This window comes from Salvelinus alpinus, chromosome 9, assembly GCF_045679555.1.
Source record: "Salvelinus alpinus chromosome 9, SLU_Salpinus.1, whole genome shotgun sequence".
Classification (NCBI taxonomy): Eukaryota; Metazoa; Chordata; class Actinopteri; order Salmoniformes; family Salmonidae; genus Salvelinus; species Salvelinus alpinus.
The window spans coordinates 75,232,975-75,257,979 of NC_092094.1; the positions used below are offsets into that span (position 1 = coordinate 75,232,975).

At 45.8% G+C, this 25,005-nt stretch overlaps 1 protein-coding gene across 3 annotated transcripts; it reads right to left on the bottom strand.

Annotated features, from left to right (window-relative positions):
- Nucleotides 1-238: 238 nt before the first annotated feature.
- LOC139530628 (consortin-like) lies at nucleotides 239-24,647 on the bottom strand. 3 transcript variants are annotated; one of them, XM_071327206.1, is made up of 12 exons: nucleotides 24,575-24,647; nucleotides 22,712-22,798; nucleotides 21,549-21,887; nucleotides 19,726-20,600; nucleotides 14,844-14,874; nucleotides 13,652-13,738; nucleotides 13,188-13,290; nucleotides 12,601-12,622; nucleotides 12,384-12,447; nucleotides 8,307-9,022; nucleotides 3,269-3,422; nucleotides 239-2,821 (listed from the first exon to the last, which is right to left on the bottom strand). In XM_071327206.1, exons 1-12 carry the CDS (start codon nucleotides 24,630-24,632, stop codon nucleotides 2,613-2,615), a joined length of 2,745 nt encoding a protein of 914 aa, XP_071183307.1. In that variant the 5' UTR covers nucleotides 24,633-24,647; the 3' UTR covers nucleotides 239-2,612. The 3 variants fall into 3 exon arrangements, with proteins under 3 accessions (XP_071183307.1, XP_071183305.1, XP_071183306.1); XM_071327204.1 differs by having other exon boundaries at nucleotides 24,579-24,637; XM_071327205.1 differs by lacking the exon at nucleotides 24,575-24,647 and adding an exon at nucleotides 22,914-22,932.
- Nucleotides 24,648-25,005: the final 358 nt, after the last annotated feature.

Below are 25,005 nucleotides of genomic sequence, written 5' to 3' on the forward strand. Positions count from 1 at the left end.
GGTTTCGCCTAAAACGTGTATTGTCTGCGCAATTGCGGCGCAGCTCTTCAAGGCTGCCTCTAGTGGCTGTCCCCTAAAAGAGTGTCGTTCAGAAGTGTTTTGTATTTGGTCTCTGGCTTTTGTATCTGGGTTTATCAGACTATTGTGAATGATTAACAACTTACAAACGTGATAACAACTTAACAGCTGTATGACTAGCTTAATGGAACTTTATAACAGCATACAATTGTCAGACCAGTCCCCACAATAAGGTTTATTATCATCAGAGAGAAACAGGTGTTTAAAAGTACCCACCACACAGTAATCCCTCCAGACTGTAAAGACAGATCTAAACCACGATGACAAACATGAAAAAATGAATCTACAATACCCACATCAAGCCAAAACTAGAGAAAAAACAGAAAAAGACATGCACGTAAAGATTAGATTTGATCGTTTGTTTTCTCTCCCCCTACATTGTGCAGATATGATATAAATACTTCAGATTCCAAAAGTAAGATAGTCATCTGAACCAGCCAGAGGACGAGTGAAAAAAAAAAAAAAAAAAACAAGGCTGCATCTCAATAGTCTACAGTGGCTTCCTGTCTGCACACCTCTGAAAGTACAAGAGACTAAAGTGAATCTCCTGGCATTCTTCCAAGCTAATTAATGTATCTACAGTTTATTGTGCATTTTACAACAGATCTGAATATGATTATATTTTGCTGTTGGTTTCACCGGTCTTGTGTTTTCAGATCAGAGTAGACGAGGAGAGGGAGGAGAGTAGAGGAGGAGAGGAAGGAGAGTAGATGAGAAGAGGGAGAGGAAGGAAGGAGAGTAGACGAGGAGAGGAAGCCACTTGACAGTTGGGATGTAGCCTGAGAGTCACTGCCCAGCCTGCGTCATCAAATGATCCACGTCTACAGAACTTTTCCTAACGAAACTAAGACACACTGACTTTGTGCATTTTCACCAACTGTCACAAAAAAAATTTAACAGCTCATTGATTAAATAGACTAGAAGTCCGGAAAAAAAAAGCACAAATAAAAAATGTACATGTAAAAAAAATATATTGAGTCCATTGATCGCAGGAGGTAATGAACTGGGGTAAGACTGATTATGACAATCCCATGATGATGCCCATAATTACTTGACAATAAAGATAAATATATAGATATGCCTGTGCAGGCCTCAAGGAGTGGTGCAGTGGTCTAAGTCACTGCATTGCTGTGCCTCTAGAGATTCTGGGTTCGAGTCCAGGCTCTGTCGCAGCCGGCGCACAATTGGCCCAGCGTCGTCCGGATTAGGGGAAGGTTTGGCCGGCAGGGATGTCCTTGTCCCATCGCGCACTAGCGACTCCTGTGGCGGGCCGGGTGTAGTGCACGCTGACACAGTTGGCAGGTGCACTGTGTTTCCTCCGACACATTGGTCCAGCTGGCATCCGGGTTAAGCAGGCATTGGTTGGGTTGTGTTTCAGAGAACGCTCGGCTCTCGACCTTCGCCTCTCCCGAGTCCGTACGGGAGTTGCAGCGATGAGACAAGACTGTAACTACCAATTGGATACCACGAAATTGGGGAGAAAAAGTGTTTACATTTTCTTTTTTTAAAGAACAAAATAAAATAACATTCTTTAACACACACATGTATTGCTTTCTTGTCCATGTTGCATATATCTCTGTCTGACACACAAGGGTCATCAAGGGGCCAATGCTACAATCAGGCTGAACTATCTGTACCCCAAAACAACCCAATAAACAGAAGGGGTAGCAGTTTCCCCTATCCACTGATACAGGGTCAGATATTTCCTCCCCCTCCTGGTTGAGGATATGGTTAAGATATGATCTTAGATCTGTGATTCGGGGCAACTTCTATCCTCAGCCCAAAGAAACACCCTACCTACAACATAAAAATACTCAATAGTGAGGAACGGAAAGGAAAGTAAAATCTGTTTCATTACAACAAAACATGAATTATTAGAAGATTATTTTAAAGACATTATTTCATGTTTCTGACCACAGCAGAATTGTTCATATTTTTGAGGTGTAGATAAGATAAAAAATGGCGGCAGTAAACACAGAGCTGTGCCGGTTTCTGAAATGGCTACACAAGCACTTCCTGTCTGCGCAGGTGAGCAGTTCTGTCCATGCCTGAAGGACCCAGAGAACAGGTCCATGTAGTAGCGAGCAGATTCAAGGTCAGTGGTAATGAGTATTATCCATTCCTCTGGGCTGACTTCACGTCCAGTAGTGTACAGTTGACGTCTATGGGTAGTCCAGTATACTACAGGTCCTAGGTCAGTCCTACTAGTTCTACTAGGCAGCACTGCAGATGTCTTAGGGAACTGTTAGTGTGGATGCAGCCCACCAGTACCACACAGACATACACATCGTTCAATCACTCTCTCTCTCTCCCGCCACACATAAACACACTTTAACTGGCCAGCCAGTAAAGACAGAAAGACTGACCGAGAGAGAGAGATTAAAACAGGGCAGGACATAAAGAGAGGCGAGTATCCACTCTGCAAAACGAGGGAGTTTTCCTCCTCTGTCCCCTTCTTCTCCCCCTCTCCTTTCCTTCCCTCCCCACATTTCTCTTCTCCTCCCCCTCTCTTCTCCTCTCCTCTTGGGGGTCAGCTAAGACGCGGGGGTTAGCCAGTTTTGGAGCTGATCCATCCCACGATGCAGCTGTGCGAGGTAGAAGTCAGCGTTACGGGAGAAGTCGGTGCAGACAGTGGACTGGGCGTCGCCCAGGGCACAGTAGAGGGCGGTGCCTCCCAGGCTGATCACCACGGTGACCAGGCAAAGCAAGAAGAGGAGCAGGCAGGAGTCTCCGCCCACCTCGTCTGCAGGAGGGAAGAGGAAACACGTTTAGATGTTTATTCTATTTTATCTGACCTTTATTGAACTGTTTCTTGTCTGGAGAAGGGAGAGGACAGAGGGAAGAAGGGAGAGGACAGAGGGAACAAGGGAGAGGACAGAGGGAACAAGGGAGAGGACAGAGGGAACAAGGGAGAGGACAGAGGGAACAAGGGAGAGGACAGAGGGAAGAAGGGAGAGGACAGAGGGAAGAAGGGAGAGGACAGAGGGAAGAAGGGAGAGGACAGAGGGAAGAAGGGAGAGGACAGAGGGAAGAAGGGAGAGGACAGAGGGAAGAAGGGAGAGGACAGAGTGTGACATGGTAAGAATGCAGACAGACACACATAGCAGTATAATACTGTACATGCACAAACATACACATGCAATTGATCATAACCATTGTTGGGTATACATACACACACACCCATCCTTACCGTGGTCAAAGCCGTCATCAGGTACTTTGAAGCGGACCCTGCGTTTAGCAGGGTGTTTGTGTTTGAGTGGGGCCGAGAAGGGAGCCACACACACATCCTCCACACACACACTCCTCCTCTTCAGGATGGACACAAGGCCAGGGACAGGGGTCATCTGGAGGTCAGCGGGACATGGTCAAAAGGTCAGGGCCAGGTCAACTGGTTAACATGCACATACTGTACACAATAGACACATTACATATATATCAATACACACACATACAGTACACCATGCAGTACACACACACACACACACACACACACACAAAGGCAGTGATAGACATAGTATCCCCACTAGGTGTCAGCGTACACTGCCCTCTCATGTCAACCTCAAACCTCTGAGAAACTGGGTGTTTGAGTTGTAAGCCGACTGTAAAGGAAGCCGACTGTAAACGAAGCCGACTGTAAACGAAGCCGACTGTAAACGAAGCTGACTGTAAACGAAGCCGACTGCAGACGAAAGCCGGCGAGTGAAGTCGACGGAGGCACATCTGTGACAGCCGAATGTCGGACGCTGTAGTGGTTTTCCAACAGTAAGCCTCAGATCAACATGGCAGTGTCAACATAGCTGTTATTGTTCAGAAAAGTGTTTCTGAATAAATGTAGAAATACAATTTTCTATACCCCTATATCACACACTCACAAACTGAAAACATTAAGTGTGAACAATTAATTGGTTAGAGAGAGGTCTCATATCACTTTCATTTGTAGCTTTAGAATTTGAGAAACAACTACAGTGACTTGAAGGCGACTTCGTAAAAAAAAAATACATGACCTTTGATCGCATAGTTTGTGTAAAGTTCATGCAGTCGACGTGTAAGCGCAAGTCAGACAATTGTTATCCCCATAACGCAACACACTTTGAAAGGCAGATTACCAACGATGGTCACCGACTACACAAAGTGGATCCGCTTGACCACGCCCTATGTCTTAGGTGCTTGTGACCGCTGGTCGTCATCTTATCAAGTGACATCGGCTGATGACATATCATCTCATCCAGTGACGTCACCTGGTGACATCACCTCCTTTATGAACAATCAGCTGGAGAGGCTCAGGTTCACAACATTCGGTTGATCTGATTCAACCTTCAGTCACACTCTTGTCAGGCCTGACAGAAGAGAGAGGGAGGGAGAGAGGATGAGAGAGGTGAAAGCAGAAGATGGAGGAGAGTGGGAAGGTGGTGATAGGGACAATAAGAAGTGAACACAGATAGAGGAAGACTGTACATCCTATCAACAGGAATGATTTATGTTGACATGACATCCATACGGACGAAGAGGTAGAGAAAGGGGACGGATGGTCCTGTACGGCTCAGTTGGGAGAGCGTGCCACTTGCACCGCCAGGGTTGTGGGTTCAATTCCTGGGGCCACCCATACATAAAAATGTATGCGCGCCGTAAGTCGCTTTGGATAAAAGCGTCTGCTAAATGGCATATAAATATATAAGAGAGAGAGAGAGAGAGAGAGAGAGAGAGAGAGGATGAAAAGCCCCTCCAGTTTTAATGAGGTTATTATTGTAGCTGTTCAGAGATCAACTCTACTCTCACCTAAACCATTATGTACAGCGTGCTTCAGTCGTTTGTCACAGTGGCCCAGACCTGGGCCATGTTCAGTTGGCACAAAACGGAGCAAACATTTTGCAACAGAGTGAAACATTAAGAGTTGCTACCTGAACTTGTCCAGTGAAAATGCTGATTTCCGTTTCAAAACATGACTGGTGGGCATTCCATTCCAATACGCCCACTAAAGAGGTTGCTAAATGGCCAAAGTAGCCTTGTGAATCGCGTGCACCCACCCCCTCCTTACCCTCAGTGTGACTCGACGACGGCCTCGTACCTCTCCCTCGCCAGAAACATGCGCAATCGATTACACACATACACTAAAACGCACACACCTCTCTCTCCCCACACACACACCCAGCTCCATATTTGGCATCCAAGGGCTAATGATGACCTAACACTGTCTGCTTGCTAATTACTGACGCTTACACAAATGTAGGCTTGTAAATGTAGGCTTATAAATGTGCCCATTTGATGATCCAATACTATTTTTGTTTGTCTTAAAACCTCTTTGGGCTAGAGGTTGAAAAGCGTGCCCAAAGTAAACTGCCTGCTACTCAGGCCCAGAAGCTAGGATATGCATATTATTAGTAGATTTGGATAGAACACACTGAAGTTTCTAAAACTGCTTGAATAATGTCTGTGAGTATAACAGAACTGATTTGGCAGGCGAAACCACGAGCACAATCCATCCAGGGGAAACATTTTTTGAGCTCAATCTGTTTTCCAATAGTTTTCTATGGCAATCCCTTTTTAATAGAAATATGCTTGCAGTTCCTATGGCTTCCACTAGATGTCAACAGTCTTTAGAAATTGGTTGATGTTTTTCCTTTGAGAAATGAAGAAGTAGCCCTGTTAATTCCATGTGTCACTCCAGGTGCACTCTGTTTTGGTGCGCGCGACCTGGAACGTGCTTCACTTTGTTTTCGTCCGGTATTGAGCACAGTATTTCCCTTCTTAAATTTTATCAATTATTTACATTTTAGGGATACATAAATTTGGATTAGGAACATTGTTTGAAATGTTTGGACCAAGTTTACAGGTAACTTATTAGATACTTTGTAGGCATGTTGGGCGAGTTGGAACCGGTGTTTTTCTGAATCAAACGCGCCAAATAAATGGACATTTTGGGGATATAAAGAAGCAATTTATCGAACAAAAATACTATTTGTGATATTTCTGGGACATATTGGAGTGCCAACAGAAGAAGATCTTCAAAGGTAAGGCATGAATTATATCGTTATTTCTGACTTTCGTGTAGCACCTGCCTGGTTGAAAACTGATTTTCATGTGTTGGTATGCTGGGCGCTGTCCTCAGATAATCGCATGGTCTGCTTTCGCCGTAAAGCCTTTTTGAAACCTGACACTGCGGCTGGATTAACAAGAAGTATATCTTTAAACCGATGTATAACACTTGTATGCTTTATGAATTCTTATGAGTATTTCTGTTTTTGAATTTGGCTGTAATTTCACTGGGTGTTGTCAAATCGATCCCGCTAAAGGGATTGGCGTGCGAAGGGATCCATAATTAACTCACCACCACTGTGGAACTTCTCAAAGTAATTTTTTCTTCGCCTCAAAATGCAAGTAAACAAAGTCTGTTTTTACATCCATTGAGAATGACAATAGTTCCTCAACGTAGCCTATTGGAAATATCTTTCCATCTCTCTCCCTTTCGATACGGGACAAAATGTCAAAAATCTCATGCTCTGATCCGGGGGAAATGTCATAAAAAAAGTCTACCTGACGATTTCTTATCCTTTCCACAAATAGCCTACAGCTGTGTCTGTTGGTCCGAAGTTCACTGGCTGGGAAACTCTTAAAGGCTCAGAATATTTTATAGGTTGCAAGTTTGCTAGCATGAGTTTCAGGTCGGATCAAGTAAATAGTTGATACAATGTTTCAAGTTCCTTGCAGACAGGCCATGCGTAGCCAATGTGATATTTATTTTTAAAATCGGGATATTTTCTACCTGCAGGCGGCAAAGTTTTTATTTGTTGACTTTATGTAGGCTATTATTACATAGTAATGGAAATAGAAGTTACTTTTAGATTTGTATCATGTTTATTTCGATCGGATTTTGATGAACCACATTGGTTTTGAGATATGAAGACTTTTTTATAAATGAAATTAAACTGTTTTCTTGAAAATGTGCATGTGAAAATCATAAGTGGCAGAATCTGCAAAGGCCAGCAGCAGAGGAGGAGGGGGGGGTCGGGTTGGGAACAGGTTTGACTCTTCTGGTTAGGCTATATTGATCTCTGGCTCCCTATTTAGTCATTTGTGTGTCTTCATTTTTATTTCAGTGCTTAAAGCATCAGACAAAGTAGCCTACATATAGTAGATTTGATTCAAACATAGGGTATATCTAAATATGGGGACAGCCCTAATTTGTTTATAGTTTTTTGGTTTATTATTATCTTAATTTTATTTAACCTTTATGTAACTAGGCAAGTCAGTTAAGATGACGGCCTACCCCGGGCCAAACCCGGACGACGCTGGGCCAATTGTGCGCCGCCCTACGGGACTCCCAATCGCGGTATGCTTATAGCTGCCGATATGCGCCCCATTCTCTGTAGTTGAGAACAGGGGGTTTCAGCACTTTGTGAAAGTGCTCGAGCCACGTTAAGAACTTCCCTCTTGCACCCATTTCAGGAAACGGGTAGAACCCGCTCTATATAAGCAAAACAATAGCAGAAGTTTTCAATTAATTGGCCAATGCACCTTGTGTTGTGCTTACTTAACAGTGACAGCCCATCACATTTACCCAGAGTGAGAGATGTACCGTGCCATTGACACACTCATGATGCATTCATAACCAAGTGAGAAGTGTGAATTTACCACATACGACTGGGAGAAATCCACTCGAATGGCCCCTTAAACTGGTAATTACTAGTCGGAAACTCGTCTATCATTCTTGAGCGCCGATGTTGATTACTGAGGTCACCTACAAAGAAAATGGCTTCTATAACAGCACTTTCATCAGTTAAATGTAACAAAACATTACTTATAATAAGCAATATATTAAAGTGGTTTTTGAACTCTAGAATGTGTTTGCAAAGTTGACAGCTGGTTGGCCATTAGCTAATCAGCATTTCTCAACAATTCAAATCACATGAATGTATCCAACTGTTACTTATGACTTCACAACTGGTCAATTCCAAACCTCCCACATGGTTACAATTGCAGCATCAGAGTGGAAACTTGAAAGGCCCAACATAAATATAAAGTCACAACAGGCAATGCAAGGAACATTGTGAATGCTGAACATATTGAATGGCATTTCATTTTCCAGCTATACCCGAAATCGAACCGTGACTGCAATATGCACCGAACTGTAATATGTACCTAAACTGTGCAATACATCTCTCTGTAAGTGTCAACGTGTGTTTGTGTGTGTGTCATAAAACTTCAGTCCACACACAGTCTCTCCCACTCACCTCCTCCACTGTGATGCGTTTGGCCAGGTCGTCCAGAGAAGCCACCCGGTCTCTGATAGTCTCCACCATGTCCACTCCAAACATATCATACTCCTCCTCGCGCAGCTGGGCCTCCTCGCGCAGCTGGGCCTCCTCGCGCAGCTGGGCCTCCTCGCGCAGCTGGGCCTCCTCGCGCAGCTGGGCCTCCTCGCGCAGCTGGGCCTCCTCGCGCAGCTGGGCCTCCTCGCGCAGCTGGGCCTCCTCCAGTGTGAGCTGCTCCTTCACTGCTAAGGCTGAGATCTCCTCTAGAGGAGCTTTTAAACAATCAACACCATCTCTCTTCTCCTCTTTCTCCTCTTCCTCTAATGCCAAGGCCTCCTCTGCCTCTTCCACCTCCTCCTGTTTTTCCTCTCCTCCCTGCTGCTCCTCATGCTTGGGTTGGCTCATTTCCCCATCCATAGGGCGGTCCGGCGTAGTGCAACCCTCCTGAGTGGTGTGTTCCATCTCACTCTCCGTCTGCTGACCCGTTCCTTCGCTCCGAGAGTCTGTGAACTCAGCCCTCCCAATCCCCTGGGAGTCTCTGCAGTCCTGTGCCACACCCAGAGCTGCACAGTCATTGGAGCTGAGGCTGTCCTTCAGGGCTCCGGCTGATTTGATTGGGTTGATGCTCTGGGAGAGGGTGGAGTCTGTTCCTCTCTGGTCCTCCTCCATCCCCAACAAACACTCAAATAACCGAACTAGGAGAGCAAGAGACAGAGACACATAGAGAGAAAGACAGAGACACAGAGAGAGAAAGACAGAGACACATAGAGAGAAAGACAGAGACACATAGAGAGAAAGACAGAGACACAGAGAGAAAGAGAGAGAGACATAGAGAGAGAGAGAGAGACAGAGAGAGAGAGAGATAGAGAGAGAGAGAGAGAGAGAGAGAGACAGAGAGAGAGAGAGAGAGAGAGACATACAGAGAGAAGAAATGTTACAATAGACATAACACTACAACAGCCCTTGACCCCCCCCTCCCCACCCTTTAACTTCTCTACCCAGGCTCTCCCTTTAGAGTCCCGTAGACATCAACAACCTCCCAGTAACACTGGTCTCCAGCAGAGTCCACTGTCTAATCTACATTAAAGAGGGAATCACTGTTCCTCAACATCCTCAAAAACACCTCCCAGATCTCCTAACTCAATTATTCACAACACTCTCCTCTTTTACCCTTTAGCTGCTGTTTTATAGGGAACTTGATGTCACCGGAACATATTTCCTGTCTACTCGCTCATCCACTAAAGAGACACATGCACACACACACGCATCACTGTTAAACACAAACGGAAACAGACTGAGGACAAGGTGTCCCTCGGGTCCAAATATTTATTCAATGTGAGATTATTTATCGGATACGTGTCTTTTAACAGGGGAGACAGAGTTATACACTCCTCTCCGAGACAGTGTTATACTCTCCTCTCCGAGACAGAGTTATACTCTCCTCTCCGAGACAGAGTTATACTCTCCTCTCCGAGACAGAGTTATACTCTCCTCTCCGAGACAGAGTTATACTCTCCTCTCCGAGACAGAGTTATACTCTCCTCGCCGAGACAGAGTTATACTCTCCTCGCCGAGACAGAGTTATACACTCCTCTCCGAGACAGAGTTATCAAATCAAATCAAATTTTATTAGTCACATACACATGGTTAGCAGATGTTAATGCGAGTGTAGCGAAATGCTTGTGCTTCTAGTTCCGACAATGCAGTAATAACCAACAAGTAATCTAACCTAACAATTCCACAACTACTACCTTACACACACACACAAGTGTAAAGGGATAAAGAATATGTACATAAAGATATATGAATGAGTGGTGGTACAGAACGGCATGGCAGATGCAGTAGATGGTATAGAGTACGGTATATACATATGAGATGAGTACTGTAGGGTATGTAAACATAAAGTGGCATAGTTTAAAGTGGCTAGTGGTACATGTATTACATAAAGATGGCAAGATGCAGTAGATGATATAGAGTACAGTATATACATATGAGATGGGTAATGTAGGGTATGTAAACATTATATTAAGTGGCATTGTTTAAAGTGGCTAGTGGTACATTTTTACATAATTTCCATCAATTCCCATTTTTAAAGTGGCTGGAGTTGAGTCAGTATGTTGGCAGCGGTCGCTAAATGTTAGTGGTGGCTGTTTAACAGTCTGATGGCCTTGAGATAGAAGCTGTTTTTCAGTCTCTCGGTCCCTGCTTTGATGCACCTGTACTGACCTCGCCTTCTGGATGATAGCGGGGTGAACAGGCAGTGGCTTGGGTGGTTGTTGTCCTTGATGATCTTTATGGCCTTCCTGTGACATCGGGTGGTGTAGGTGTCCTGGAGGGCAGGTAGTTTGCCCCCGGTGATGCGTTCTGCAGACCTGCCGAGACAGAGTTATACTCTCCTCGCCGAGACAGAGTTATACTCTCCTCTCCGAGACAGAGTTATACTCTCCTCTCCGAGACAGAGTTATACACTCCTCTCCGAGACAGAGTTATACACTCCTCTCCGAGACAGAGTTATACACTCCTCGCCGAGACAGAGTTATACTCTCCTCTCCGAGACAGAGTTATACTCTCCTCGCCGAGACAGAGTTATACTCTCCTCTCCGAGACAGAGTTATACTCTCCTCGCCGAGACAGAGTTATACTCTCCTCTCCGAGACAGAGTTATACTCTCCTCTCCGAGACAGAGTTATACTCTCCTCTCCGAGACAGAGTTATACTCTCCTCTCCGAGACAGAGTTATACTCTCCTCTCCGAGACAGAGTTATACTCTCCTCTCCGAGACAGAGTTATACTCTCCTCTCCGAGACAGAGTTATACTCTCCTCTCCGAGACAGAGTTATACTCTCCTCTCCGAGACAGAGTTATACTCTCCTCTCCGAGACAGAGTTATACTCTCCTCTCCGAGACAGAGTTATACTCTCCTCTCCGAGACAGAGTTATACTCTCCTCTCCGAGACAGAGTTATACTCTCCTCTCCGAGACAGAGTTATACTCTCCTCTCCGAGACAGAGTTATACTCTCCTCACGCCTCCGGAACACTGACACCGAGAGCGCCCTAACTTAAGATACTGTCATCTCAGTGTGTGTGTGTGTGTGTGTAGTCACGCCTCGGTTGTGAAAGTGAAACCAGGCCATGGCAGAACACAGTGCCCTGTGTCTTCGTGCACAGGCAACACACACCTTGGACTACGCGTGTGTATGTGTGTGTGTGTGTGTACAGTTAGGTAACACACACCCTTGGCTCCCCGGAGCTCTGCTTCAGTTCATCAATAACCCAAGTCCCAGACCAGGGGACCTCTCCTAACACACACAACGTGATGGAATGTATCTAAGGTGTTTCCAGGTAACCGGGTGGGGGGAGGGGAGAGATAGCAAGAGAGAGAGAGCTAGAGAGAGAGCAAGCTAGAGAGAGAGAGCGAGCTAGAGAGAGAGAGCAAGCAAGAGAGCGAGCTAGAGAGAAAGAGAGCGAGCAAGAGAGCGAGCAAGAGAGCGAGCTAGAGAGCGAGAGCAAGAGAGAGAGCTAGAGAGAGAGAGAGAGAGAGCAAGAGAGAGAGCTAGAAAGAGAGAGAGCTAGAGAGAGAGAGAGCTAGAGAGAGAGAGCAAGAGAGAGAGAGCAAGAGAGAGAGAGAGAGAGAGAGCAAGAGAGTGAGCTAGAGAGAGAGAGAGAGAGCTAGAGAGAGAGCTAGAGAGAGAGCGAGCAAGTGAGAGAGCGAGCAAGAGAGCGAGCTAGAGAGAGCGCAAGAGAGAGAGAGCGAGCAAGAGAGAAAGAGAGAGAGAGAGAGAGAGCACAAGAGCGAGCAAACAATAACAGCTATGTTGACACTGCCATGTTGATCTGAGGCTTACTGTTGGAAAACCACTACAGCGTCCGACATTCGGCTGTCACAGATGTGCCTCCGTCGACTTCACTCTCTCTCTTTAATAATTGACAGGTCAGCTGCCGGTCTCTGGGAGCACTCGGCAGACCGGCTCACGTCTCAAAACATTGCAGGGCGACAGACATACAGCAATCCTGCACTGATAAACTCCTGCTTCCTCAACCACACACACACTTACCTGAGCGGCATGCAGGCAGTCTGTCCTCACCACGAACAGGGCTCTCCAGCACAGAGTCCAAAGTCTCACACACGCACAAACAGAGGGGAGAGCAGAGTGAATACAGCATCAACAAATGACATTCAAACTAGCCGAGCAAAGCACTGAATACTGTGTAATGCTAGACAGACGGTCTCTACAATGCCATCATGTCAATCAAGCACAGAGTATCTTTTACCTTCTCTTCTCCAGGACTGGGTCTGTGTGGCAGAGAGAGAGACAGAGACAGAGAGAGAGAGAGAGAGAGAGATGGAGGGGGTGCAAAGGCAGTTAGTGCTGTCACTTTCGTCCTCCGTGATTGAAGGAAGGTCTCTGCCTAGCTAAGGCTAAGATAGGTGGCCCTGCTCTCTCCCAGGGAATCTAATATTAGCGCCGCACATTTCCCTAGCTATTCCAGCATGTGTGTGTGTGTGTGTGTGCCGTGTGTGTGTGTCTGAAACTCTAGCACCGCTGTAGCTCAAATTACTGAAAGTGCAGCAACAGCAAAGGGCCATATGTTTAAACCATCACGCTGTATGTGTACACACACACACACACACACACACACACACCACCTTGGCGAGAGCACAGGTGGGTGAATGTACATCACTGCACAGCTTCTCAAGGTTTCCCAATCATTAGAAAATGAGTTAAAAAGGTGGTCTTTCCTTGTTAAACTGCAACCTTTTCCTGTACTGAGCTGTAAAGGACCACGTCTAAAAGACCAACTTCACACACAACTAGAAACACGCGTGCGCGCACACGGACACACAGGCGCAGCCTCACCGTTGGTGTGTTTTGCAGATGTGTGTGAGTATGTCCAGCTGCCGTGCAGTCAGGTCAGTGTCACTGTTCCTCTCTCCCCGGCCGTCTGCCCCACACCGCCTCTCTGGAACAACAGAAGGTTGGAGGAAGAGAGGCACATGACACGGCACAAACACACCCAAAGAGAAGAGGGGAGCGAGAGAAGGTTTGAGGGTGAGAGAAAGAGTGGGATGCATAATGAGACTTCCAATGGCTGAACACAGAGAGAGAGAGAGAGACAGAGACAGAGACAGAGACAGAGAGAGACAGAGACAGAGAGAGACAGAGAGACAGAGAGAGACAGAGAGACAGAGAGAGACAGAGAGAGACAGAGAGAGACAGAGAGAGACAGAGAGAGAGAGAGAGAGAGAGAGAGAGAGAGAGAGAGAGAGAGAGAGAGAGAGAGAGAGAGAGAGAGAGAGAGAGAGAGAGAATGTGTGTGTTACCCCACTGTTCCTGCAGTGTTGTGAGGTTGTTTAGTAGTCTCTGGTGGTAGAGTCTCTCTAGCTGAACACACCACACTGCTCGCTCATCTGGTCCACGCAGGGTTAAGAAAACACACACACACACCCCTACACCCTTCAGTGATCCAGTCAGCGGTTGAGTTTTTTAATTATTATTTTTTATTTCACTAGGCAAGTCAGTTAAGAACAAATTCTTATTTACAACGATGGCCTAGGAACAGTGGGTTAACTGCCTTGTTCAGAGGCGGAACGACAGATTTTTACCTTGTCAGCTCGGGGATTCGGTCCAGCAATCTTTCGGTTACTAGTCCAACACTCTAACCACTAGGCTACCTGCCGCCCCAAACATAGAGAGAGCTGGGGGGTGAACGGGAGTACAGGGGGGAAGTGCTCTCCAGTATTAAGGAGAAGTCCACACAGAGTTTAAAGCAGTCGAGCACCATTCTGTCACATAGAATGTGACAGAACCTCCCACCTACTGTCCTGTATAGGGACTGTAGCTGGCTCGGGTTGGGTCCCACACAGAGAAGTGTACTGGAGAGACCCCACGTGTTACAGAGGGATTGTGTTAGCCGTCGTCATCCATAAACATGAGTCCTCCTCTCTTTCAACAGGCACTGAGGCACTCTGTATAAGCCCACAGCTTTGCTGTAACAAGCCACACACGCACACACACACACACACACACATATGCACGCACACACACACACATATGCAAGCACACACACACACATATGCACGCACACACACACACATATGCACGCACACACACACACACATATGCACGCACACCATCTGTAGTGGTCGTGGCTGAATGAAGACTAAAACAAAGAGCACAATGATAAGATCCAGACAGTGCAGCTTGAATGTCGTGGTATGTTTAAACTAGAACACAGTCTTCACCTGAGAGTTAGAATGAACCAGAGAGCTCTGTAATTCACTGGAAAGACATGAGACATGAGCTGACTGATAAGGATACAATCTTCCCGAGACTTAGGAGGACATAACACACCTGTTCAGTATCTCTCACACACACACACACACACACACACACACACACACACACACACACACACACACACACACACACACACACACACACACACACACACACACACACACACACACACACACACACACACACACACACACACACACACACTAATAAGGATACAATCTTCCTGAAGGACAAAGGCCTCGGCTACCTGAAGAGATGGAGGCAGAGTGGAGAGGGTTAAAAGGACAACATTCATTTACATTCTAGTCACCCAGAACAACTAACAAGTGTATTCCACCAAGAAAGACAAATACCACCATCAATAGTTAAAACATCTCACAGGCCTAATACTGAATGATACTTAAACTACGTCTAGTATAACTTTGACCCCGAGACAGAACATGCCCAGGTCGCATAAGACGTTTACCTGAATCACAACACTTTAACCCAAAACCCCTACTTAAGAAGAGTGATGAAGATAAACACACACAAACACAGTGGAGAAGCACGAGAAACACGGCACGTCACCATGAGCACAGCGGAAAACACAGGAACTACATGGAAAGTCTTTCAAATCCTCCTTGATCACAGCTGCATTTGTAGTTCCCAAAGTTCCCCCAGTAGCTAGCGGCAGGTAAGACGAGCTCCACAACCTGCCTGACGCAGCGGCAGCGGTGTGTCCGTGGGTGCGTGTGCGTGTTTAACAAAAGGACTCTTGCGACTGTTTTTTTTTTTTTTTATCGTTCTCCTGCTGACTGAAGAGGACAAAAACAGAGAGAGAGAGAACAGCCGCGTGTGTGAAAGAGTTTGTCAGAGAGAGAGAGAGAGAGAGAGAGAGACAGAGAGAGACAGAGAGAAGGGGAGAGACACAGAAAGAGAGAGAGAGAATAGGAGCGTTTGTAAGTGAAAGATAGAGCAGGAGCGCGGTAATAACCCACTGGCCTCTCTCGCACGCTCTTTCACACAGACTCTATCCCTCTCTCTCTCCATTGTTGCAAGCTCCCCTGCATTTACATAAATATGAATTGCTCACTTCACTTGCTTGTGGTGGGTGTTTAAGAGAGAGAGCGACAGGGAGGGAGCGAGAGAGAGAGAGGGAGAAATAGAGAGCGAATGAGGGAGGCAGTGAGAGAGAAAGAAAATAGGCTTTAACCATTCTGCTGCCTTGCTGTCCTGAGGCACTGGGCTATTTATAAGGCTTTCTCTAAACAGTTAAACTGTTTAAAGTTTCACCACATTACAGCAGTGCAAAAGTGCTCTTTTTACCCCTAAAAAACAGATGCTCTGACGGAGGTCGACTGACCGAAAGCACAGTTACAGTTAAATAAATGTGCATCTGACTGGAAGTGTGCAGAGACTTCTTCATATTGCCCCTAAGACAAGAGAAAAGTAGACTTACTCATGTGCTAAATGTTTTTATAGGAAGTTTAACAGTATCAAATGTAATCTCTTCCTAGAGAGCTCCCCCTTAAAACTCAACCAGGGGAGACATAACAAACTCTCATTCTATCCTTACAAGGGCTGGCTCAGGTTGGTCAGAACTCCTGGGGTTGCTAAGCGCTATCTGGCTAGCGACCAATCAGATTAGGGAGGTGAACAGATGCGAGTTGGTTACTCTAGGGGTTTGTTCAGTGAGGTGAAACATTCAGAGCGTTTCAGAAAGAAAATGAATAGAGCTGACACAATTCCCTGTTCTACCCAACAGATAATCATGGCCCAATCCCACATGACCTCCTAGACAAGGGTTCCCCAACTGGTGTCCCGCGGTCCGAGTTTGGCCTGTGGGTGATTTTATTCGGCCCCCCAAGTTTATATGTTTTGGGGACATAAAAGGCTGTAAAAACACCAGCAAATCAGCTCCAATTGATTTTAATTTTGGAAATCTGTTCCAAAGTATTCCAACGCATAATAGAGAGAGAGATGTGATCGTATACCAGCGTGTCGCGACACTGAAAATGGGGTCGCGAGAGAAACCGAAATAAAATAAATAAAAGGGCACTTGGTTCATAGAACCGGGGTTATGTCAGTAACCTCTGGTAGCTGCTAGATGAGGTTGTAATAAACAGAGTGGTTTCGGTTTTCTTCCTACACATGTGACTCTATCCTTTGAACCGTTTCAGCTCCAAAATATTATGACCTCGTCAATGAAAGCTACTTCTCTCAGTCTTCTACACACAAGACCAGGCACTAAATCATACAGGGGGGGGGGGGGGGGGGGGGAGAACATCAGTAGCTAGGTTTCAATCCAATTTGCGAATGATTTTCATGCAAATATTCTCAAATCTGCATAAAATAATATGAGAATTTTCCCACCAGAGATGTTTCCATCAAACTGACTTTACGGATAAAAGGCCATGCATGATGACGCAGTGCACACAAAAATTACTTTTACTGTCAAATTCCCATGTACCGAATGAAAAATACAAGTTAAATGGATTTCCATCGAATTTTCAACTCTACTGATGGTTTTGTCACAAAAACTGTTGAGTTATATAGCAAATCAGCCCACTCTGGTCTTGGAACATGAGTTCTAGCCAACAGCTCGCAGATACCGTGTGGGTAGACTACCTACATTATACTTGTCAAACGGCAGCCAAGCATCAATCTTCACGTCACCAGAATAAGACGCTAAATATTTATTGGAAAGTAGCATCAAGCTTATCACGGTGCACATTCACCCCCCTGTGAAGTTCATCATAACTTATTTCATCTGTCGCCTAATAAACTGCATGCTTTCCCGAGTCGTAGTGGGACGACCACACAACATATAATCGCGTGACTCCCAAGTTTACTTCGATATGATTGATGGTTATAATATCAATATTTGCACATTAAGGAGTTTCTACCGCCATTTCTCGCATAATTAATTTTACCAACACAAAATGATCCCACCAATGTCGAACGATCAAATTGTCTGTCGGCATTTATAAAATTTGTTCGGGCATTTCATTTTTCCATCAGCCTGGGCGTTGACTTTTTTTCATGTCAGGTAATTAATCTGCATGAAATGGTTGGATGGAAACATGGTTAGTGATGATGTTCACTTCTACACAAAATAGCATACAAAATGATTGCCTGATGAGCTTCTGAACTTCCCAATACCTTTCTGATGGCATTTCAGTCACATCAAACCATACTTCCTTCAGATTGGAATACTGTCAAAAGGACTGTCAGACTGATTTGTAATAGCCCAATTTTTTATTATTTAATCTCTTTCTTCACATGGTGGGGTCGCGAAAGTTTCCCATAAAATGGGGTCGCGGGCCACAACGGTTTGGGAACCCCTGTTGTAAACAAACGTAAGCAAGGTTTGAAATTATTATGTTTTAGTCAAATATTATATCTGTTTGGGCTTCTTGCGGCCAATTTGCAGTCTACAAATTATTTGTAATTATGTTCCAGCCCCCTGACCATCCGCTCAAGAAAGAAAATCAGCCAAAACTGAATCTAGGTGATGATCCCCGCCTTAGACCCTATGTGCTTGCGGAGGTCTGACAGGATGTGATTGGTATAAGCCAAGCGTTTCCAAAGTCTAAGACAGTGGGTCTCCCTTCAGAGAAGATCAAGGTAACCAAGCCCCCACCTCTCTCACTAAATGAAATTATTTTTTAAGAGACATTCATTCCATTCTGTTGTAAAATAAATAGTTGCAATGAAACTGTTAAAACAACTTTTTCACTTTTGGACACTGCATCCTGATTGTAGGCATTAGTCTCCCACTCCTACATTTGGGCTTATATCATGCTCGGTACAACTTAATGAACATGCAACTGACTTAGTAGAAGCATGTAATCAATAAAAGTTCTCTCAGAATATCCAGGTATCCATTTTTGTTTCTAATACAAAGTATGTCATTGCCCTTTTAAAACACCGTTGCCCCTTTAAAAACGATGTTGCCCAGTTGCGCATCCTAAGCCATGCTAGATTTTTTTTTTTTTTAAACACCACAGGTGCCATGTTAAGAGTCTACCCTCCCCATCCGACCTGACAGAGCTGGAGGGGGTCCGCAGAGAAGAACTTGAGAAACACCCCAAATACAGGTGTGCCAAGCTTGTAGCGTCATACCCAAGAAGACTTGAGGCTGTAATCCCTGCCAAAGGTGCATCAACAAAGTACTGAGTAATACTTATGGAAATGTTATATTTCCATTTGTTGTTTTTATGCACACATTTCTAAGCCTGCTTTTGCTTTGTCTCTATGCAGTGTTGTGTGTAGATTTACGAGGGAAACAATTTCATACATTTTTGAATAAGGCTGTAATGTAACAAAATGTGAAAAAAGTCAAGGGGTCAGAATTTTTTTCCAGAATGCACTGTAATATTTACACATTTTTAGAGAACCGAATACAGTTTGATTTGGCTTTCCTTTTACGTGTCCCCTGAAACTCTCCCCTTTGGGGAGGCGCGCCTCACTTTCAAAGCCCGCAGGATGGTGAAACATTCACCTAGCCTATCAGGGGGAAAGTTGGCGCTATTACCATAGTGATTGCCCAGCAAAGCCTCTCAGATCTGTGCATAGGGTCCAGGGTTCCATTTGGGATTGGGACCTGTCTGTTCTGAACAATACATTTCTATCTGAATTTTGTCTAACGTTGCACCTTCCTGAACACGCCCCAGGATGTGTTTGAAGAAGGTAGGGAGTAGACAGAAAGGCTGAGGTGATGATCAGACATGACAACATTGCCCCCTACTGGTGGAGATGGGAATAGACACTTTTCACTTCACTTCATTTAGAATTCTGTGGTGAAGCTTTGCATCACAATGACAGGGATTCTACCACACCCAGTCACACCTGACAGCCCTGTAATGGCTGTCTCTGTGTGTGTGTGTGTGTGTGTGTGTGTGTGTGTGTGTGTGTGTGTGTGTGTGTGTGTGTGTGTGTGTGTGTGTGTGTGTGTGTGTGTGTGTGTGTGTGTGTGTGTTCAGTCAGTCTGGTAAACAGAATCACAGCTCACCACACGTAGAGGGAACCACGCCTGGCTGTCAGAGAAACGTTCACTTGAGAACAGCGCAGGCAGGTAGAAATAACATATATAGAATGGAGAGGGAGGGGCACACACCTGATGGAGGTACTGAGGCAGGTGGGAGTGATCTCCCCGTTCCCCTAACTCCTTTAAGGTGGCCAGGAGGGCAAGACTAGGGATAGGCTCTGCGGTGGAGGTGGTAGGTCCTGTGGTAGAAATGGTGGGTCCTGTGGTGCAGGTGGGGCCTGTGGTGCAGGTAGTAGGTCCTGTGGTGCCTGTGGTGGAGCCTGTGGTGGAGGTGGTGAGTCCTGTGGTGCAGGTGGGGCCTGTGGTGGAGGTGGTTGGGCTTGTGGTGGAAATGGTGGGTCCTGTGGTGCAGGTGGGGCCTGTGGTGCAGGTGGTAGGTCCTGTGGTGCAAGTGTGGCCTGTGGTGGAAGTGGGGCCTGTGGTGGAGGTGGTGGGTCCTGTGGTGCAGGTGGGGCCTGTGGTGGAGGTGGTAGGGCCTGTGGTGGAGGTGGTAGGGCCTGTGGTGCAGGTAGTAGGGCCTGTGGTGCAGGTGGTAGGGCCTGTGGTGCAGGTGGTAGGGCCTGTGGTGCAGGTGGTTGGGCCTGTGGTGGAGATGGTTGGGCCTGTGGTGGAGGTGGTTGGGCCTGTGGTGGAGGTGGTTGGGCCTGTGGTGGAGGTGGTTGGTCCTGTGGTGGAGGTGGTTGGTCCTGTGGTGCCTGTGGTGGAGGTGGTAGGTCCTGTGGTGCAGGTGGGGCCTGTGGTGGAGGTGGTAGGTCCTGTGGTGGAGGTGGTAGGTCCTGTGGTGGAGGTGGTAGGTTCTGAACTGGAGGTAGTGGGTCCTGTGGTGGAGGTGTGTGTCTCGCCCGCAGGGTCACTGTAGCAGGGTTCGTCTGGACTTGTTGCTTGGGAGCTGATGGGATCTGTAGTCTCTGGAGACACAGAGGGCCGGAGCTCTACCGGACTGTCTACAGAGTGAGAGAGAGAAAATAGAGAGCACTGCACATCAAACATCAACATTAAACTGTTATAAAAGTCTGAAACCAGATAGAGTGGCAGTGAAAAGCGAGATTGAGCAAATCCTCTACCTACTTCAGCTTGGCATTAACGACTACACACACTCTCGCTAAGTACTTTCCCTTTGTGTTTCTGTGCTGTGGAAGCCATACGGCCCATTTGAGCAATTCCAAGTCCTGACAAGTCAATAAATCCTATATGATCCCATGGTGGGAAATTCATTTGATAGCTGGGGACATAACATACATAGTATAATGCATCATTGAGCACTTGAACCGACACACACACACACACAAACGAGGTCTTGCCCATAGAGTGTGTGTATTGGGACAGTTCAGACACCATACCCAAAAGACAATGAGATAGACAGAAAAAAATAACTAAGCTTCAGATCCTCAGACTCATCTCAACCACTTTCTTTCCCCGCGGTCTTCCCTCCTCCCCTCCTTTCTTCTCCCCGACTTTCTACTAATCTCTTCTCTCCTGTCTCTCCACCTCTTCTTTTCCTTCTGTCCCCTTCCTTGCTGTACCCTTTCTCCTTTACCTCTCCCCCTCTCCGACTGTAGCTGATGTGGTTGCTCGGACATCACCGGGTGTGATTAATTGGGTGAGACCCGGTCTGTATGCTACAAATCTGATCCGCTGACCGATTAACAGGGTTCGCACGCACGCACACACACACAAGTCCAGCCAATTGACTAACCCAAGACCTTCAACCATGGTCACAGACACACACAGTTTAATTAAGAGAATTGACTGGTCCTCTGCCTCCTGCTGATCAATGGTACCCAACCAAATAAAACAAAAAATAGGTAAAGGTGATATATTACTATAAACCCCAAAAGATATATTTATATCTATAAACCAAGCTGTCTCAGTGTGTGTGTGTGCCACCTTACCTGTGTCCGAGAAGGAACAGTCAGTCATAGGAGTGTCGTGTGATTGGCCGCGAGTCACGCTGCTGACCTCCTCCTCTTCTTCCACAATCACATCATCCTCATCCCCATCTTCCTCTCCCTTCACCGTTCTACCTTCCTCCTCCTCATCCTCCACATTGTTGTTTAAAGACTTCTGTTGGATGAAGTCTCGTCCAACCCTCTGACCATCATCTAGTTGAGTCGGTGTCCGATTCTGGTTTAGGTTCTGATTTGGTTCCGAGGGGTCTGATTGGTTGCAGTGGAGGTCGACCCCACCCTCCTGATACTCAGACAACACTGGCCCCTCCCTCTCACACTGACCTGGGAGCAGATAAAGAGCGATTAGACAAGAGCTTCTGTTGTTGTCATTACACACGGCAGGAGATTCTAATCTGCTCCGTAGGCGCTCATGACGACCTGAGAGAATTAAGGTTTAAGCAATACGGGGTTAGCTCCCTCTTACCATTCAGATAGACTTTCACCATGGCTGAGTCCCAATTCTTCACCCTTCTTCCAGAATGTGCATTTGCACACTTTCAGTCATGGCTTTTTACAATGGTAGAAACTCCGTCCGGTCAACGCTTACACTAATCCCAAGCTTTTAAATCAATGACCGGCAGGAAAAGGGTGGAGAATCGGGACGTAACACATATTTCACCTCTCTCTCCCCCTGCCTCCACTAATAATAATAATACATTGAATTTGTAACACGCTTTTCATTGAAAGCCCATCTCAATTTGCTGTAGCGAGTGCATGAAAATAAGTCAAAACAACAGACGTAGACAAAATAAGGACACAACAAGACAGGGCAACTGACACAAAGAACACAGCTGACGCTACAAGGGGGATACGAGAAGATATTTGAGGTATGGAGGGGCTATGGGATACGAGAAGATATTTGAGGTATGGAGGGGCTATGGGATACGAGAAGATATTTGAGGTATGGAGGGGCATTGCCATGGATGTACTGGAATGTCAGCAGGAGTGTTTTGAATTCAATTCTGAATCAGACAGGGATCCCTCTTCTATTACTTCCCAGTCACCCTCTCCTTACCCTCATCCAATGGTCTCCCCTACCTCTTCCCTTCCTCTCTCTCCTCCTTACCCTCATCCAATGGTCTCCCCTACCTCTCTCTCCTCCTTACCATCATCCATGGGTCTTCTCCTCCGTGACCTCTCAGCATGAAGGTCAGCCACTCCCCCTGTAACGCTTACCAGACACAGCCCTCCCACTGACGAGAGAGAGAGAGAGAGAGAGAGAGAGTTTAAGGCAATAGAAAACAAGTCTAACGTCATTCCTACAAGTGTCAAGCCATGAATATTTACACACACAACACACACACTCACCCTATTTAGGCCTAAAAGTGGAGTAGTGTTGTCCTGGTTCTCTCCAGCAGAAGGCTAATTGCTCCTGTTAGCTCTTAGTGACTATTAGGTAAAAAAGAGAGCACTTATCCCTATGGTCCCCCTTCAGAGCACAGTAGGGTTAGGCCCATAGAAATAGACTTCATAGAATGGGCGTTTCCCCTGAGAATTACAGTACATGGAACATGGAGAATTTAACAGGGCAGCAAGGCAGGTGTGGTGGTTTATGCAAAGCCTACCTCTGTGTCTGTGTGTGTGTGTGTGTGTGTGTGTGTGTGTGTGTGTGTGTGTGTGTGTGTGTGTGTGTGTGTGTGTGTGTGTGTGTGTGTGTGTGGGGCATGTTGATGCCAGCTGAACTTGGCAACTGTTATTGTTAACCCCTACTTGCAATCTCGCTCTGTTACTCTTGCCCCCCCCCCCTTTCTATCCACCAGAGCTCGCCCTCTCTCTTTTCACTCTCTCTGTCTTCCTTTCCCCTCCCCGTCTCCTCTCTCCATCATCACATCTCTCTTTGTCTTTGTCTCTGTTCTCTTCCAGGGTGTCCATAAATAATCAAGTACATAGACAGGGGGGGATACACACACACGGGCCTACCAGGCAGTAGGTGAGTCCTTCTCACGTGAGAGAAGAATGGGTCAAAAAACAGCAACACACACAAACACATTTATCAATCCAAAGCCAACTCAACTGACAAAAACACACAGGTAACAACATGCACAGTCTAGCACTCACAATTAGGCAAATTCACACACAGGGAGTAGGTTCCAGAAAAACTAGCCTAACTGCACACAGCAACACACACACTCTATGCAGCAGAGAAATAGAGGGCTGTTCAGGTGACTCATGTGGATCTAATAAGAGCCACTCCATGTCATCTCTACAGCTGCTACATGTGTATCTGAGGGGCTATTAGATATTAGATAGTGACATATGTGCTCCTCTCGTAGAATGAAACTACTACACTGTTCTTACCCAGGGGTCAGGTTCTTCTCTCTGACACATTCAATCACTTTGCTAATGTGATGTATGTAGCAAGCTGCCAGATGAGGATGGTGACAAACATCATACTGTCATTAAATCAGCTGTTTTTTTGTAGTCAGAACCTCTAGGCACAACACTTAGCTACCAATCAGTCAGATAAGATTATAACAAACACATATTGGGAAATCGGCGTTGCCGCTAAGGTTACAATATTGTTCCTGCATATGCGAGCTAATGTTACACGGATGCGATACACTCGAGCTGGTTTTAGCTCGTGTAGTGTCAGTGATTCGTTTTCTTCACTGGCTTGTCAATGGGTTTGATTAACTGGCTAGCATAGCAAGTTAACAGCTAGCCTAACGTTACCTACCGCTGTCTGTTTTGCTGCTTGAAGCTAACGCTACTGTACCTACTGTACTTACTAGCTAGGAAGGTCCTGTGTTTTGTAAAATTCGATATGTATTATGCATTTAAAAAATGATACCCGAATACATGCGTACTATGAATGTTTAACACACGGTTGTATCATGTTTAGCTAGCTGTCACCTAGCTAATTTACACATCTGGCTGGCTGTCAAGCTAACGTTAGCACTTATATCTGGCTTTTACGACGCTCTGATGCAAGTTGTCGCCTTCTAGTACACGGCAATAACTGGTGGTACTTACGATGTAATTAATTTCGTGTCTTGTATCCAGTACGCAGGGTGCTGATCCGAACATTGACTGACTGATGTTGCAGATTTCTCTTACTGAGACCGAGCCAAAAAATGACGTAACTTTCGTACCGTAATGAGGAAACCTTCAAAATAAACGCCTGCATTTCAAAACATTGCAATGTGGATAACATATTCAAATGATACAGCATTTAAATCAATGGTCACTTTTATTGTACCAACAAGAACATGCAATAAGTCGTTTTTGATCATGAATAAAAAATATGGTTGAATGAATATTTTTTTAAACCAATAATGAAAAAATACCCTGGTTGACACTGGTATGTTGATAATATTGGGCTGGAGAGAGAACTTTTCAACCTGTCTCAGCTAAAGCGGGGTGGGAAATACTCAGTAGGGTCTCTACCAAATATGGTTAG